Here is an 18232-nt window from a genome sequence, read left to right as displayed (position 1 = left end):
TGATAAAATCAGTTGAAATTAAAAACTGTATCTCTTTCATCCATAAAATATTACTGTTCCAATTAAGCTTTATATTTTGGTTTTATCAAGACTACGTTACAAGATCTTCCTCCTGAATTTTTTTATGAGAAAGTCTATAAATAAACCAAATGTTCATCTTTTAATGTCCTTGTGCGTAAAATATTCTGTTATCAAGCGAAATAAATTTTAATGTTCCAGTAAGACATTTGCACACCGTACATAACGTAATTACAGACATTCAACTATCAATTCCCTATTTTTCTATAATTATTTTTTTTCAACTTTCAATTTTACATTCATTGTATTGTTTATACTGTATGCATGATTTACTTCATACTGTTTTTAGAACATATATATTCTCAGTATATTCAAATTGTAGAAATGGATAATCTAATGGATTGTTGGTTGTGTATTGAAAGCAGGGAAGCTCGAGTGAGAAGAGCAGCCAGAGCAGTTCGGTGTCGCCGAGCGGAGATGTGGGCAGCAGCTGTCCCATGCCAGCCTCCTCCTCCTCCAAGACCATGTTCACCAACAAGAGCAAGGCTATTGTCTGGGGAATGCAGACCAGAGCTGTACAGGTAATACTACTATCAACACTCTCCAAACTGTAGATGGTTATCTTTCTGTAGGTGATCATCTTCCTTAAACTAAGGCCCGTATGCAGATGCTCGGTTTAAACGGAGAAATGTCAGCTGTTCGTTTAAACCCCGTATGAATCACATTATGATAAATGCAACCATATCTACAAGTAAACGTGGTTTAGCGTTAAACGTAGTGTCAGCATATGGCCCTAAGGTGATCGTATTAGTTTACATCTTTCAAAGACTTACAATACATGTCTATTATTATGGAAGAAATCATTAATATAAGAGTCAGTTAGTATAATCACTCTTATTTTCTATTACATAAATTTTCTCTCAAGTAATTATATACTTATCATCTTGATAATGATATGATTGACACTTTTTGCCACTCTTGATAATTGCGTAATTGGTCAAAACTAGTCGTGTCTAGAAGAAATTGTACCGGTACTAGTAATTCTATGTTATCAAACTTCGACTTAGCCCTATTGAAATGAATGAAAAATATACATATTATGTAATTAAACTTCGACGTAGCCCTATTGAAATGAATGAAAAATATACAAATCTATTTGATTTTGTAATTCAGTCATTGATGAAATGTGTGTGAGCCAACTTCACCTTTTCATTAAATCAAAGCTTTGTTTTCTGTTAACATAATCTTCATTTATGATTGTCGAGTAGGTTTGATATCCATATGAATGTATTTATGAGTGAGAGGGACGAGCTTGTATTGACCTTATTGGGTAGTTTAATTCCAGTCATCAAAACCCATCAAAACCATCCTCTTAGTCGAACATAATCATTTTTTTGTGCTTTATTCAATGAAATTTATTCACGTTAGTGTACAGGGCAATAATTAAACCAGTATCAATTAAACACTGATCATTATTTTTAGTATCAATTTAACACTGATTATTATTTTTAGTATCAATGAAACACTGACCATTACTTTTAGTGTCAATGAAAAACTGATATTTTTTTAGTATCAATGAAACACTGACCATTATTTTTAGTGTCAATGAAACATTGATAGGTTTAATTATTTTTAGTATCAATGAAACACTGACCATTATTTTTAGTGTCAATGAAACATTGATAGGTTTAATTATTTTTAGTATCAATGAAACACTGACCATTATTTTTAGTGTCAATGAAACACTGATATTTTTTTAGTATCAATGAAACACTGACCATTATTTTTAGTGTCAATGAAACACTGATATTTTTTTAGTATCAATGAACCACTGGCCTTTATTTTTAGTGTCAATGAAACATTGATAGGTTTAATTATTTTTAGTATCAATGAAACACTGACCATTATTTTTAGTGTCAATGAAACTCTTACCATTATGTTTAGTATCAATGAAACACCAATCATTATTTTTATTATCAATGAAACCCTGATAATTATGTAATCTTCTACTTTGTCGAATAGGGTATGCTGGACTTCGACTTTGTGTGCAGACGATCAGAGCCATCAGTCGCTTGCCTTGTCTACCCCTTCACTGGAGACCACAAGCTAAAGTTCTACTGGGGACACAAGGAGGTCCTTATCCCAGGTAACTTATACTCTAGCAGACTTGGATTTTGCTATTTTAGGTCATATCATCTTAATAATTTAATCAAATAAGAACTATTGTATTTGAACAGAATGATTTGCATTTCACCCTGCAGTGGATCAGTTTAAAGTAGTAGGCTGTATTTAAATTATCACTCCTTCACATAATTCAATTTCAAATAACTTTGGATAAAACAAAAGTTATCATTTTTTCACGTTCGTGATTGGATAATCAGTTCTTAGGCCCAATTCACACAGAATATGGTGTATGGCACTGACGTGGCGCTGGCTTTTTCACTCCTATCTAAACATATGATCCAATGTAAACAGAAGTGGCGTTCGTGCCACTTTCTCGCCATCGCCACTTCTGTGTGAATTGGGCCTAAGAACTAAATAGTTGTATTCAATCACAAATGTGATTGCCACTTCTGTGAGTTTACTCCAAGCACTGCTCTGCACTCACAATTGATTAGAATATTAGATCGAATAAGAAAAGCTCAGATGGAGAATTCTACGAAACATCTGCAGTTTGGAAAAGGCATTCGCCATTTTTCAGGTATAGAGCAGAAATGACAGAATGAAGGGTTTGATGATGAAAGGATCTCGACTGATCCCAGTATAAAATATTGGACAAACATAGAAGATTGTTGGTTTCGGCTCAATCTTTTGTAATTTATGAGAAAGAAGAGCTTAGTATCAGATGTTGTCGTCTTAGCAACAGTTTTATATCTAGTTTTTTGGCTCACCTATTAAATAAATGAATATTTGTTCGTTTGTGCTCACTTGTTCTCACAAGTTCTATTGCCTTTCATTTTTTTGAAATTTCTGTTGTAAATATGTTTGGCATACATATTTAATTGTTTGTTTGCAGTGTACAAGAAGATGGCCGACGCCATGACAAAGCACAAGGAAGCCGATGTTCTCGTCAACTTTGCATCTCTCCGATCTGCCTACGACAGTACATTGGAAACACTCAATTTCCCCCAGGTTTGTTTGCATTCATCGTCAAAATAGTTTTCTTTGGGATCAGAGCTGGAATAATTCATACTAAATGAGTTTTTTTTTCTGTAGATCCGTCAGATTTCAATTTTATAAAAATTAAATCCATATCTAACCAGAAGGACTAAGAACAGTAAACGTCTTTGACCCCTGTAAGGTTTTAACTGGATTCTCACATTTCATTATCAGAGTCTGTGCTCGGTTCAGTGAAAATATTATTCAGATGAGTTCTAATGGGTCTGTCTATTCCCACTCAGCCTAGTCTCATTAAAACTAATGGGAAAAATATTTCCACTGAACCGAACACAGTCTTTGATAATGAAATTTGGGAATCCAGTTTAATTCAAAGAATGAATAAAGTTTATCATAGGAAAATCAAGGTTTCGTTTTTTATGTTGATTATTAGAACATTTTCCTCAAAAATATCTTATTACTCGAGAAAACTGGATGTAAATGAGGTTCAAAAGTACCTGGACGATCCGAATTCATATGGCATAATAACTGCATACGTAAACTTGATTAATTAATAAGTTTTCTTTAGTTTTACTTCTTCAATTGGAAAAAATTAAAATTTATTATTTGACATACCAATCAACTTTAAGTTTTCTTTAGTTGTCACCTCATGAAAATATCGAAATTTGTCTTTATTGGTTCTATTCTGTCATTTGCCAACAGATTAGGACCATTGCCATAATCGCAGAAGGTATTCCCGAGAACATGACCCGCAAACTGATCCTGACCGCTAAGGAGAAGGGAGTGTCGATCATCGGACCGGCCACAGTCGGAGGCATCAAGCCCGGCTGCCTCAAGATCGGAAACACCGGTGGAATGATGGACAACATCCTCCACTCCAAGCTCTACAGACCTGGCAGGTAAGCGTTTCAAATTCAGTTCAATCTTTTCACAACACACAAAAATACAATGAGTAAAGGCAAAATATACAGCAAAACAACAATAACAGTAACAATGATATTAACACATTAAAATACAATATTGTAGAGTATAGAAGCGTTTAATCTATATTCGGCATCCTCAATTTATTCAATTTTGTAAAAATTACTTGATAAGGATTTCTTTGCAAAATTGAATAAATTTTCTTAGTATTGATGATCTGTGAAATCAAATATGTCATAATACAGATAGACAATATCTTGGAGAAAGTATCCTCAAAATTTCATGAGTTTATTTGCACCCGAATCAGCAAATCTTGGATCTCCCTTGAGATTTCAACAGAAAGCGCTCATATCGAAAAAGTAAAAATTATGAAAAATGTTTTTCCTTGGAAATTTGTTCCATTTAGAAAGCTTGATAGGATCAAACTCGAAATACATTGAGTAATGTCACCATTAAAAAGAATCCCTAAAGCGCGGTGCATATTTTTAATCTTGAATATCAACTATTAATTAATTCTCAATTACGAAGAATTCCTTTAAAAATTCTTCTAGGCAAAACTAGTTTCAGCCAATCTTGTAAAAATTATAATTATTTCTGTTCATATCGATTTTCCATTTATATTCTTCTAATAGTAGGCTGTGTATAGTATCTAAAAATAGTTATCATTTGTAATTAATTTGTTAAATCACAGACTGCAGCGCTCTCCAGTAACATGAACTCATTTCCAGCAGTGACTGTGAAAAGTTGAAGAATAGTGTGTCAATTCTCTTGTTAAATATGTGAAAATTCAATGCTCATTCTGTTTTTCTATTGTTGTTTCTAGTGTGGCCTACGTTTCACGATCGGGTGGAATGTCGAACGAATTGAACAACATTGTGTCGAAGGCAACGAACGGTGTGTACGAGGGAGTGGCCATCGGAGGAGACAGGTACCCGGGAACCACATTCATGGACCACATCCTCAGGTACCAGGCCGACCCTAACGTCAAGATGATTGTGCTGCTGGGAGAGGTGGGAGGAGTCGAGGAGTACGAGGTGTGCACCGCACTCAAGAACAAGAAGCTCACCAAGCCCCTGGTCGCCTGGTGCATCGGTACCTGCGCAGGTCAGTCATCTTCTTTTCACTCTGATATTATTTCTATTTATTTTAATTCAGGACTCAATTTAATGAATTGAACTCACTGTAATGCGAATCCATGGGTTTTATAAATGCTGTATTTATAGTCAGCTTGGTAACTGCTTGGGGGACCTTGATGAAAAGAAATTGAAAATAGTCTTGTATGTAATCCAGTATATATAGGCAACCTGGAAAAAGAAAGCATATTAGGAGGACAGGGTCGTTACGAATCCTAGAGAAGTTATATATGTGCTGAGTGTTGGAGAACAGCAGCTATTGGTAAAGGATGATGAAAATAAAAATTGGTTGAAACCAGAGACGAAATTTGGCTGTAGTGTTATTGGATCATATTAGATGAATTATTCTTCAAGTAGACATAATGCTACGAAATAAAAATCCAAGTACCCTTTTTTAAATTACTCACAACATGTTTCGGCTATGATGCCATTATCAAGTCTTGATGTTGTGAGTAAACAATTTTAAAAAGGGTACTTAGGTTTTCATTTTTATTTCTATTCAAAAGTAGCCCTAACGAAAAAAGATAATAAATGCTACATTATATACTGCAAAGTTGACCAGAATCATTGACATAACTTATTATCCGGTGAGTTTTAGGTTTCAATTACACTAGGACATCAGGCTGTGATGCACGTGGGAGGACTGTTGGTGACATTCTGATGTATCGGTATGGTGTCCTAATGTAATACTATTTAATGTGATGTCTTACAAAGTAGAAACCAAACAAGATTGTTCCAATTTGATTGGGATGATTATGTAATATTGTATTGTATCTATATAAAACAAAAAAAAAAAAACATATCAATGTCCAAGAATGTATTCAAAGGTTTTCAGCATAAATACTTGACCGGGAAGTTTTGTATGAATAATTCCTCAAAAACAAGTCATTCATCTTCTATAGACAAAAGTGAATCACTAGCTCAACCAGAAATCTTGTAGTGAGAGAAGAAATTTGGTTGTAGGATACCACTGGCATCACTGCCTGGTGTCTTAGTGCATTAAAAATCTCCAAAGGAAAATTCACAAATAGTCACATCAGAAAATTTGCCAGGAATTGTTGCTTCAATCATTGGAAAGCAACCGAAATAAAGCTTCCGAATTCCATGTGGAAATGTGTTTAGCTAAATTACCGTTACCAGGAACTGTTGTTCTATTCATTGTAAAGCAACCAGATGATGGAGCTTCCGAATTTTGTGTGGAATTGTATTTAGCTAAACGAGAGTTGTGTGTTTGTGTTTACAGGCATGTTCAACTCGGAGGTGCAGTTCGGACACGCGGGCTCGTGCGCCAACTCAGACATGGAGACAGCAACCGCCAAGAACAAGGCGCTGAAGGATGCTGGCGCAGTGGTGCCAACCACCTTCGACAACCTGGGCGAGGCCATTCACGACGTCTACGCCAAGCTGGTCAGCCAGGGTGTCATTGTACCACAGCCCGAGGTCCCGCCACCCACCGTGCCCATGGACTACTCGTGGGCCAGGGTATGTATTAATAGCTATTTATGCTTCTATAAGAAGATTCACGTTACAAAGTTAGCACCTGATTAACATTGGATTGCTGTCCTTGTCTGTTCTTACAAAAAACAGATAACTCTATTCTTATCTACCTTCGCACTGTTGCCAAGTTGGAGTGTGAATCTTCTTCACATTCATTCAGCAGCATATACAGTAATTCACAAATCATGACAATGATTGAGAGAGGAACTATAGATTCAATTTAAACCTTTTTCTCTCCCGACTTTCTTTCATAGTTTATTGTATTTCAGTAATATTGTATTGATTAATGATAAATTATTTGTCAGTTTTAGGCATTACATTTCTTGGAGAATTGAAGAATAATCAATAATGTTTCGATTACAGGAACTTGGACTCATCCGTAAACCGGCTTCATTCATGACCAGTATTTGTGATGAGAGAGGCCAGGAACTGTTGTACGCCGGCATGCCAATCAGTGATGTAAGTCTCATCACAAACCACTACTTGAGTGTCTGATATTATTCTTCTATTGGCAAAATAATTTGATAGCCCAAGTTATTTCTTCCAGATTCAATATTATGTTATCTGTTATGCATTCAACATTCAAACATGTTTTGTTGACTTTCATAAATACTTTATCCTCATTTATGGTATTTATCGTTGAGTAAAATTATGTGCTTTTTTAACTCTTTCAATAAAAACGTTTTTTACATATGATCACTATGTTACCATGCTAGAGACATGTTGAAAAATCTATCATCAACTTTCATGTCTAAACATATTGATTAATTTATGGTCAGTGAATTAGTAGTACTTATTACTCATTGAGTATAGTTTGTGGATCAATATATCAATATATGCATGCAAATATGTACCTATTCTGTCTTGTAGTCATATTATAATCTCAAAGTGTGGAATGTATTGACTACCATCATGCCTTAATTTAATGTAAATTGTTGAAGCATCATGAAATTAAGTGACAAACGGGAAATCCTTGAAAAAATACAGCACAGGAAATACTTTGCAAAAGTGTTGACGGTGTACTCTATTTAAGTGTAGGAACTATTTTCTCAATGAGTTTTCTGTATGTACAATCAGTCTAATGATGCCTTCATACCAAGACAAAACGATAGTCACAGTTTCCTTATTTTGAATTTGTTACATTTAACCAAACAATAATCACAGTTCCCTTATTTTGAATGTGTTACATTCAACCAGTAGAGAGGGAGGTTCTCAGCTCGTCAAGTTCTCAGTCCATCATTTACCGGTACCTATTTTGACGATTTCTTGAGGTACTGTAACGAGTGGTAAGTTGATTCATTCAGTTCGTCAAGGCTCACGGCATCAAGTTTTTCGTTGCAGGCTGAAACCATAGAGAAACAATAGCGTAAGTAGATATCCCATGGTATAGGGCGTTTATGTCGCAACTTTTACTGTTATCTCAAGCCGATTATTGTTGATTTTTAATGTTTTGGCGGGGTGAGAGTGTATGAACGGCACAATATGAGAGACTACCAGCGTCACACAGCATCACGGGAAAGAACTACGTTGACTATAGGCTTGAGATAACAGTAAAAGTTGTGACATAAACGCCCTATACCATGGGATATCTACTCACGCTATTGTTTCTCTATGCTGAAACACAGTCACTAGTTGCACACTACTTAGCGATTACTGAGAACGGGGCTAGTTTAGTGATAATTGTTAGTTTGGATTAAAGTTAGGGGTTAGGTATTTGCTAACTGTCAACATGTTAGTATTATCCAGTATTTTTTAACAATTTTAGAATTGAATATGTGCTTCTGTATCCACTGGACTTTCTAAAAGCAACAGGAACTTGACGAACTGAAAACATGACATACTAAAGTTACTCACCCGGCCTGATTCTTGATCAACTGAGTGCTTGATGAAGTAAATGACACCCAGTGCAGAGAATAACGAATCTTCACAGCATGTTTATCAACTACATGAACTAAAGTTTGTTCATTTTATAAATTATATTGTGCAATACCGGTACGTTGAGAAGTGATGAGTTTGATTGTGTGTGTCGTAGGTTCTGAAGCAGAACATGGGCATTGGCGGTGTGATCTCGCTGCTGTGGTTCCAGCGCTCGCTGCCGCAGTACGTGTGCAAGTTCTTCGAGATGTGTCTGATGGTGACAGCCGACCACGGCCCGGCCGTGTCCGGAGCTCACAACACAATTGTCTGCGCCCGTGCCGGCAAGGACCTCGTCTCGTCACTCGTGTCCGGGTTGCTCACCATTGTAAGTCTGCTCACACACTAGATGTGCTCAAATTGTTGTTGATATCTTTGAAAATAATCGTTCACACATTTTGACACATGATAATGGGATTAATATCTGAAACTAGTCGTGTCTCTAGGAAAATAAAGAGGGGCTAGTAATTCTATTCAATAAAAGATAACTTTGAGTTTAGTTTAAAAAAACTAGTTTCATTGTACTAGTTTCAAATAGCTAAGAACAAAATTGAACCCTATTATCTACAACGAGAGGTTGTGGATTTTCTCCATAGTCTATTTCCTGTATCTATTTATTCTTAGGAGTACATAGGCCAAAGGTTAATTAACCTCAGCCAAAATTATTTTAATATTATTGTCCCTATTCTACATCTGGATAGCCTCAGATAAATCTTTTAGTCACTGGCATGCCTCATCCTCAGCAGCTTGCATAGCTTCACCTATTTTGTATTTTGGCTTCTGTAAAGTCATACAACATTTAAGTAGTTTGTCTAAACGTGGCCACTAACGACAGAACAAGTGTGTTGAACATGTGTGTACACACATGTGGTCATACATTGTTGTGTTATCACAGCGAAAGGCTTCGAACATAATTCTTTGAAGTTAGGTTGTTGTTTATTTCGTCTCCCCTGTTCTATTTGAGATTAAATTATTTTTGTTTCATAATTTCTAATTTGTCAGTAGTTTATTTATTGGTATTGGTTGTTAGAAGATGTTATTGGTTAGAAGATATTATTTGGTGTTAGAAGATGCTGTCAATCATCAATTTTTTGTTCGAAGCTTCTTGCTGATGACACGACATTCACGAAGAACATTTCCACTTTTCACATGTACACACATGTCAAACACACTTGTCCTGACGTTATTGGGCACCCTAGAATTGGTTTTAACATGTTTCCAGTAACAGTATTTTCAACTATCACTAGCGGGTGATTCGAAACTCTTCTAACCAATCGTTGAGATATTCTGTTACTGTATTCCCGTTTTTTGTTGTTGCAATTTATCACTAACAAACAAGTTAATACTTATCAAGTTACTTACTGATAACTAACAATCTCTGATACTCCTATTGGTTGAAGTGTTCTTGAATTCGAATAAACTTTTGAACTTTTTCTTTTTCAGGGAGACAGATTCGGAGGCGCCTTAGATGGAGCAGCTAAACAGTTCAGCGAGGCCTACGACTCCGGCCTCATTCCCATGGACTTTGTCAACACAATGAGGAAGAAGGGTCAGCTGATCATGGGTATCGGCCACAGGGTCAAGTCGATAAACAACCCCGACATGAGAGTGAAGATCATCAAGGAGTTTGTGCTCTCCACCTTCCCCGCCACCCCACTCCTCAACTACGCCCTGGAAGTGGAGAAGATCACCACCTCCAAGAAGCCTAACCTCATTCTCAACGTGGATGGTGTCATTGCTGTCTCATTCTGTGATTTGCTCAGAAACAGCGGCAGCTTCACAAGGTAACCTTTCTTTTTGAAGTTGTTTGTTTATTCAATACCGCTACAATTTTTATTCTATTCTAGTTTGTTTATGGAAATAATCCTAATGAAGTATTTTAATAGGGCTACTTGAATTGCTTAGTTATTATAGAAAATACTAACTAGTATCATTTTTATACTTTTTATAGTGTTTGTATAAAAACGTATAAACAGGGTATAGTAATTTCTCTAATAATTGAAGGAAATAAACCTGTTGTGATTCAAAAATAATGTTATATGGAAAATTGATGACATTTAAAATTTGTAAATTATAGTCGTTATTCTAATGTGTTATATTATAACTTCGCATGCTTAAAATCAGTATAGTCAGTTCAATTTAACGTGGAATGGAAAATATTCATTTCTGCCAGTACCCCTCTTCTATTGGTAGAAGATTAGCAATCTAGTTAATCAAGTTGAAAACTAGTTTATAGCAGTTTTAGATTCTTCTAAATTGTGTGTTCATTCGAACTTGAACGCAATCCAATTTGACTCAGTGTGATTCAGTTGGACGTTTCAAATATTTAAAATGTTGAATTGTTTCTCTGAGCATATTCATATTTATTCATTCATAAACATCAAGATTTTCTATTCTTTGCGGCGCAGTACTCTTTATATGCCATTCTTTTTAATATGCATTCCATTGAAAATGTATTTTAATACAAATTATGATGTGTTTAATAAAGTATTTGTTGCATAAAATATCGGAGGAAGTTTCTGCATTTGGTTCATAATTGTCTTTAGAAATCAAGTATCCTTGAAGTTCATCAGATTTGTTGAATTTAAATCTAATTCTTTTTTTAATTTTCAGGGAAGAAGCCCAGGAGTACATTGATATGGGTTCAATCAACAGTTTATTCGTCCTTGGAAGAAGCATCGGTTTCATTGGTATGTTAATAATTATTCATTACTTCATTTATATATATTATTTTATATTCACAACGTGGATTGGAGTAGTGCTCACTGCTCAGCTCAGTATAATCGATGATATGACAATAGACATCAATAATTAAGCAATCTTAATCTTCTTTTTCTTTGCTGTTGTCCCATTCAAATGGGATCGGCATTTCCATCACGTGATATTCCTCTCCGCAGCGTCTCAACTCCTCTCACTTACATCATCATCTTCATCTCTCTTTCTCTCTCCCCTTGGTCATCAGTTTCTTTCACCATCTATATCCACAACAGCTAGTGCCTTGATTAGCTTTAAAATCAATTTTCTTTGTATTTCGGTTCGCTAATATTGTTGTATTGTTTTAATTGCAGGACACTACATGGACCAGAAGAGACTGAAACAAGGCCTGTACAGACACCCATGGGACGACATCTCCTACGTCCTCCCCGAACAGTACAACTGACTGCCGTCTTCCCCTTGTTGATATTTGCCTGTTACTAGATATATTTTAGTGTATATATTTTATTTAACATGAATGGGTAGGGAATGAAGGGAGGTTTGTCACCAATAATTATAATTATTAAGTCCCTCTACGTTTTCCATCAATGTTTTTAAAGTAATCGAACCTAATTTTTCTTTTTGCGTTGTATAAAATACGAAAACGCTGATGCAACAAATTTATATGTCAATGTACATTCCAAGTACTTTTTTAATTTTGCATTTAATTCATTTTCTTTTGACATCACTTTTTTAACTAGAACATCTCTAGAACGTATGTCAATCGTCAAACAACATTATCTGTCGATCAAATCATTATCAAAACGTTTCGTTTTAGAAGCAAAGCTCTGTACAAAATCGTATGGTTATTGTAAGCGAGACAATTATTGTAATCGTTGTATTCTAAAACATTTTTTCAAGTGAACATTTTAAAAAATTGTTGAAAAATATTATTCATTAATTTGGGCAGAAAAAGAGCCTTATTTCGCACAAATGGTTTTATATTATCATGATATTCTTGTTGATATTTGTAATAATAGTTGTTTTTGTATTGAATAAAATAGTGGTAATCAAACTGCTTCATCAAATTGATTTTTGTTGTAAATCTTTCTTTATCGAATTATTCTCCTTTTTTTACTGACGAGTTCAATCTCTATTCAAATTTAATTTTAAGTATTTAAATATTGGAGTTGTGAGTGGTAAATTATTTGACTACACAATAAATATATATTTATATTTTATAACTTCTACTTTTTCTCAACCTGATTCTATTGTTATTTTCAATTAAAATGATTGAGTCACTTTCTTAACAATAATGTTTCTTCCTGACCAATAGAATCATTTCAAGTAAAAACTTGATAAATTAAAAAAGCTTCAAGTAGTAAAGAAAGAAATAGTAGCTTGATTGCTTTGCAATATTGGACTTAGACCCAAGACTTCGTCAAGCAATGTCATTTATAAAAGTGCTCAATATCTTTGATTAGAATAATCTTATTGAATTTCATTAACAACTTCACTAAAGGTATTTCTAAACTTGAAGGAATTTCAGTAAGTTAGTGAAGAATAAAATTAATAGAACACATTATATCTCTTTATGGAAGATCCTATCAAGGAAAAAGAGTATTAAACCTTACTAAGTGTGATGATTTAGCGGATTAATGTTTGTTCATCAATAAAAGTATTCCAAATGTTTGGTTGAAAGATTTGTATCTAGCATCTGAAGAAAATAAGTCAGGTAAGTTATTTTACAAGATTCTTCGTGGTATTGAATAGAAGATTTGGATTATGCATGCTATTGGGGAAAATAATTTCGACTGATGAAAAATTTTAAAACGTGTTGATTCCCCTATTATTGTTTAATGCTGCATAGACTAGTGAATATTTCGGTATGATTTATAATATTAAGATGTAGATTGATATATTTTCCAAAGCTATTCTCGTGATGCGCCATACTATAGCAATAAATCTATCGCCTCTCTTGTTTAACTGCTTTCAGTAAATTATTTTTGCCATTACAATATTACTTATGATGAAATATAATAAACAGGTTCCCGTGAAAGGTGAACAGCTAAAGATCTTACATTCTACATGAAATTTACAACAAAAAATGTCCAGTAAAATTGTCTTATATCGACTATCGACCTTAGTTTTCGAGATGTACAGTATATCACTTTTTCAATAATTTGGAAAACGTCAATAAATTAATAGAAAACTATCTGTCAAAATCGAATTCTAAGGATATTGTTGGGAAGTAGAAGAAATTATAAGTGTTCCTTTGTTTGACTTTTTTACTTTCCTTGTCCTATTACCATAGGTAAGGAAAGTATTGCTTTCCGAAAAAATTAAGGTACCCCAATTTCTAAATTTCTATACGTTTCAAAGTACCCTGAGTCCGAAAAAGTGGTTTTTGGGTATTGGTATGTATGAGTGTATGTGCGTCTGTGTACACGATATCTCATCTCCCAGTTAACGGAATGACTTGAAATTTGGAACGTAAGGTCCTTACACTGCTGTAAGGATCCGACACTAACAATTTCGATCAAATGCAATCCAAGATGGCGACGAAAATGTTGTCAAAAACAGGGTTTTTCTCGAAAACGGCTCCAACGATTTCGATCAAATTCATAGCTGAAATAGTCATTGATAAGCTCTATCAACTGCAACAAGTCCTATATCTGTAAAAATTTCAGGAGCTCCGCCCCATCTATGCAAAGTTTGATTTTAGATTCTCAATTATTAGCCTCCATATACAATTTAAATAAAAAAATCCAATTGGAAAAGATTGAGCATGAAAATCTCTGCAATTGATATCCAGTAACATTTCCACCTAAAATTGAAAATAAGCTTGAAATTCAAGAAAATGTAATTATTAAATTGCAAACTGTTGATTCTATTAAATCATTCACTACGAAGAGATAGCAGACCTCGTGTGTCTCCAGCGTTATTGACCTATCACCAGCTGTCACATATCTTTGAATAGTAGACTTGAGATGCGCGAGAACACTAGCGTCAGGTGATCAATTTTCATAACGCCACACCAGATTTTTTACTTCTTATGAGCACTCAAAGTTTAAAAAAAAGTACATTCGTCTAGTTCACAGCCAAATTTCAAACAGTTTGAACGCTCATAAGCTCAGATAAAAAAGTCGTTACTCTCTCTATGATTATTATTCCAGTCTTGGTGAGTGTTCATACAGTTTGAAGAGTGGCGCCAGGCCGGGGACCCATGACAGTGCCGAGTACTTCCTACATGGTTATCATATTATCATTATAACGTGATCCCCACTGATAGAAGAGGAGACACTTTGGCTATTTCCCAATTGCTGGACTGTGGCGAAGATGAGACAAGTAAAGTACTGTAAACCGTAATTAACCTTTCTATAAAAGACTATACTGTGGGAGTACGACATTGTTGACTGTTAAATGCCTCCTGAGAGGTTGGCTATCAGAGTCTCAGCTCAGGCAGGTCAGGAATATTGAGATTCCCACGCAAGATGGGATTAGCTTGCTAAGCTCATATCCGTCCGTAAATGTATTCTGCCGTCCTTATAAAAATATATGAAAGAAAACTTGAATTTTTGTACCGGGTAATAGGTAATGTTGATACAAATTAAATTGTTATACTATACCATAGAATTAAATTGTTATAATATAACAATTATTTTATAATATAAGAAATGAATCAGTGGTAGTACGGTAAAAATATGTGTCTTGCTATGAACACATCAAACATCAGAATTATCAATATTCATATGTCAATAATAATTTGTCTATTGTTCTATGGATACGTAGTTGAATTTTTATTCAATTCCACAACATTTATGTTGTTCTTGTTGATAGAACTTCCATTTATGAACAGTAGTTCTAAAAAGTAGAACCGCCATCATTTTGAAATTGCGTCAGATTGTCACAGCCTTCTAAATTACTGAATCTTTGATTTGATCAAAATCTGTTATTGAGAATATATATTTTCTCATTTTAGCGGGTTATCATTTCTCATTTTCCTCTTTATAATATTTTAAATACTAGTTTTTATTTCCTTCTTGATATTTTCATTGTGTCGTCAATTTTATAAGAGATTAGAAATGATGACAATCTTTAGACGGTTCAATAAAATGTCGACTGCAGTAGAGAACGAAAGTGATTATCATGAGGGCAGCAGCAGCAGTGGCTCTTGCAAAGAACCAAAAATAATGTATTTGTGTTTTGAAAAAATGTTTTTATTACAATTTGTTTAGTTTTTAATAAGCATTGTGGTGTGTCTATTGTTCAGTGCTTTGTGAACTTCTTCAGTGTTAAAATAGTGGTGGAACCATTCTTGTGTAGATGATATTGCTCATGAAGAATTAATGGTCAACTGCTCAGACCGATTAACAGGTATGTCTTGAAGATTTATTTGATTTCTAATATTGAATGATTTTTATGCACTTTTTTCATCACATAGATTTATCTTAATTCTATTTTCACAATTCAACTTATTTATGCCCATTTCAACTGAACTAGAGTGTTTGCTAGTAAGTGTTACTAGTTGGTAGGCTGACACCCCTGACAGTATGTTACTATTACCAACAAATATGCTTAAATGACAGTATCATACCATATCGCAATTAGTTTTCGTATTCTGTTTTCTATCACCAGTAATTGGATTTATTTATGTTCGATTTGTTGACAAGGATGTAGCCTGTGTTTGTTTGAATTGTTGTCTGATCTTGAATTTCCGTACCGTACCTATCATTACCGTATCACTTGCATTGCATAGGCTACATAATTTTATAGGTACTGATAAAATGATGTTATTTATACTAAGAAATCAGGCTATAATGATCGGACCATGATTGAACAAAAAAAATGTTACGAATTTAATATTTGTTAAGATTCAAGGCAATATAGCTACTTGACTAATATAACTGGATGCGATCTATTATTGAGTTACCAACTAACTTAATAACTAACAATATTATCCTAGAAATGTTTTTTTATTTGTTAGATTTGCATAAAAAACCTTAAACAATTATTGTAGATGGCAAAATTTCATTTTAAATGTAGGTAACCTACAGTCTAATCCTCTCATTCATTTTAATTAGAAATTATTGTAATAATGGACTAATACCCTAGTCTATTTACTTTAGGATTTCAGATTAATAGAGTAATATAGAAATTCGCCATTCTTTGTGTATTGGAATATGGGTTTAAGTACCCTCAACAATAAATTTTCCATTTTTCGACCGAATTTGACTTATGATGCATGATTTTGGACCGCCTTGACGAGCCGAGAAGAATGAAGTGTAGTACGATGAAATCTGAGCATTGTGTCATAAGTTATAAGTGTTTGAAATTTTGATCCTTGAGGTGTCCTTAAGCGCGTCTCTCCACTAGGAAATACTGAAATGAAGTGCATCTAACAGGTGATTCTCATAGAACATGAGCTTATGTCATTGTGCGAAATATCAATGTGTGGACAATGTAGTTGGTGATGATGGTTGAAGCTGAAAATAAGGTGTTTTTCACAATACAAGGAGCATTGTTGTCAGGTGTACCTGGAATTCTATATGAGATAGTGCGCTCTACCTGATATCAGATTGTAGAGCACAAAAATACGCCCAGAGGAATTTTGAATTATACATCTAAATGCTAACAATCGGAATAAGATATTGTTGATCAAAAACTAAAATTCATCAAAATTTATTTTTTTCTTCAAATTTCACTCATTTTTGAAAAATCATAACTCAGTACTCATTGAAGATAGATAGTTCTGAATGAGCTCATTTTATTCAGAATTTTTTAATCTAGAATAAAAGCGAGAGCAAATTTTTCTGTCCGATTACGAGATTTGGCAGAAATATCTGAGAACTGGAAAATGAGCCGAAAATACGAGGTTTTTCGGCCATCCTGTATCTATACCCAAATAATATATTAGAATATCAGAACTACAATATAAATTGCAAGCACACCCCCTTTTTTATGTCTATATTGACTGGTCTATACATCTTTATTTTATAATCAAAGTTTTTATTGTAATATTTCATATTAAAACCAGCAACATTTTGATCTAGAACCTTTTATATCTACGCGCAATTTAAATTGTTGATGAGTCATTTTAAAGTGTGAATATGATCCTACTAAACCTAAATTTAACTAATCTCGTCCTAATTTGAACTACCTACCGATTTAAAATTTAGAATAGATGCAGTTGTCGGCTGAACGCCCGTTGCTTCTATTGTAACGTTTTTTGATTCTTCAATATTGATGTAAATAATAGACTAAGCATAATACAAGGAACTACATACAATGCAAGAAAATGAACAGATCAGAATTTTTTATGTTGCAATAGGAATATTACCGCGCATTTTGCAGAGAATTTGAATTGACAAACTAAAATAAATTATTTCCTAAAACTAAACTGTAAGAATGTTTTCTCCTTAAGGACCTATGCGTGGATCTGTAATCTGCTCGCCATCGGTAGAAGTGTGTAAAATTATGTTAACTTTCTTGTTTAGAGTAGAGCCACTTGTGTTTACATAACAAATTAAAATCAAAGTACTCTTTTAACATTTATTTAAAAAAAATCTATGTTAAAAAGGGTAATTTTATTTTCAATTTTCTTTAAAAAAGAATTTTATATAATAAAATGATATTTAAAAACAATATAGGAGAAAAAACAGAAAGATACAGATATACTTACCTTCCAACTCACTAGCCAGCAGATACATTATGGCGAAAGCTGGGTCTCTTCATCAATAAAATTCATAGCAGTTTTTACTGTATCTATTCACTTCGTGAATTTTATGTACTTTTCAAACTCACTTGAAAATAATAATTTAATGATATAACTTATTATATTTTTCTTTTTTTAATAAAAATAAACTGTAAGCTTATTTCCTCATTTTCTTTCTGTAGTAGAATTTAATTGTTATCTATAAATAGATTTTCTGTAAAGG

At 33.9% G+C, this 18232-nt stretch overlaps 2 protein-coding genes across 7 annotated transcripts in view; both read left to right on the top strand.

Moving 5' to 3' along the window:
• The window catches only part of LOC111048221 (ATP-citrate synthase), a 39504-nt gene extending 26969 nt beyond the window's left edge, over nucleotides 1-12535 (top strand). For 3 of the 5 annotated variants that reach the window (XM_039431392.1, XM_039431387.1, XM_039431396.1), the window contains exons 10-20: nucleotides 441-599; nucleotides 2041-2164; nucleotides 3035-3150; nucleotides 3838-4034; nucleotides 4880-5160; nucleotides 6433-6671; nucleotides 7050-7145; nucleotides 8719-8928; nucleotides 10044-10384; nucleotides 11214-11290; nucleotides 11669-12535. In XM_039431392.1, the coding sequence (XP_039287326.1) occupies nucleotides 441-599; nucleotides 2041-2164; nucleotides 3035-3150; nucleotides 3838-4034; nucleotides 4880-5160; nucleotides 6433-6671; nucleotides 7050-7145; nucleotides 8719-8928; nucleotides 10044-10384; nucleotides 11214-11290; nucleotides 11669-11760 (1932 nt within the window). In that variant the 3' untranslated portion in view covers nucleotides 11761-12535. The remainder of the gene's footprint in view (nucleotides 1-440; nucleotides 600-2040; nucleotides 2165-3034; nucleotides 3151-3837; nucleotides 4035-4879; nucleotides 5161-6432; nucleotides 6672-7049; nucleotides 7146-8718; nucleotides 8929-10043; nucleotides 10385-11213; nucleotides 11291-11668) is intronic. The other 2 variants (XM_039431410.1, XM_039431404.1) reach the window with 1 other exon arrangement.
• A 2887-nt stretch (nucleotides 12536-15422) lies between these two features.
• LOC111048226 (stress-activated protein kinase JNK) overlaps nucleotides 15423-18232 on the top strand; it is a 98705-nt gene continuing 95895 nt past the window's right edge. Inside the window, exon 1 of one of the 2 annotated variants that reach the window (XM_039431381.1) lies at nucleotides 15423-15671. The gene's annotated coding sequence lies outside the window, so the exon portion shown is untranslated. The remainder of the gene's footprint in view (nucleotides 15672-18232) is intronic. The other variant, XM_039431370.1, reaches the window with a different exon arrangement.

Source organism: Nilaparvata lugens, chromosome 1 (assembly GCF_014356525.2).
Source record: "Nilaparvata lugens isolate BPH chromosome 1, ASM1435652v1, whole genome shotgun sequence".
Lineage (NCBI taxonomy): Eukaryota > Metazoa > Arthropoda > Insecta > Hemiptera > Delphacidae > Nilaparvata > Nilaparvata lugens.
This window is presented reverse-complemented; position numbering and strand designations above follow the sequence as displayed.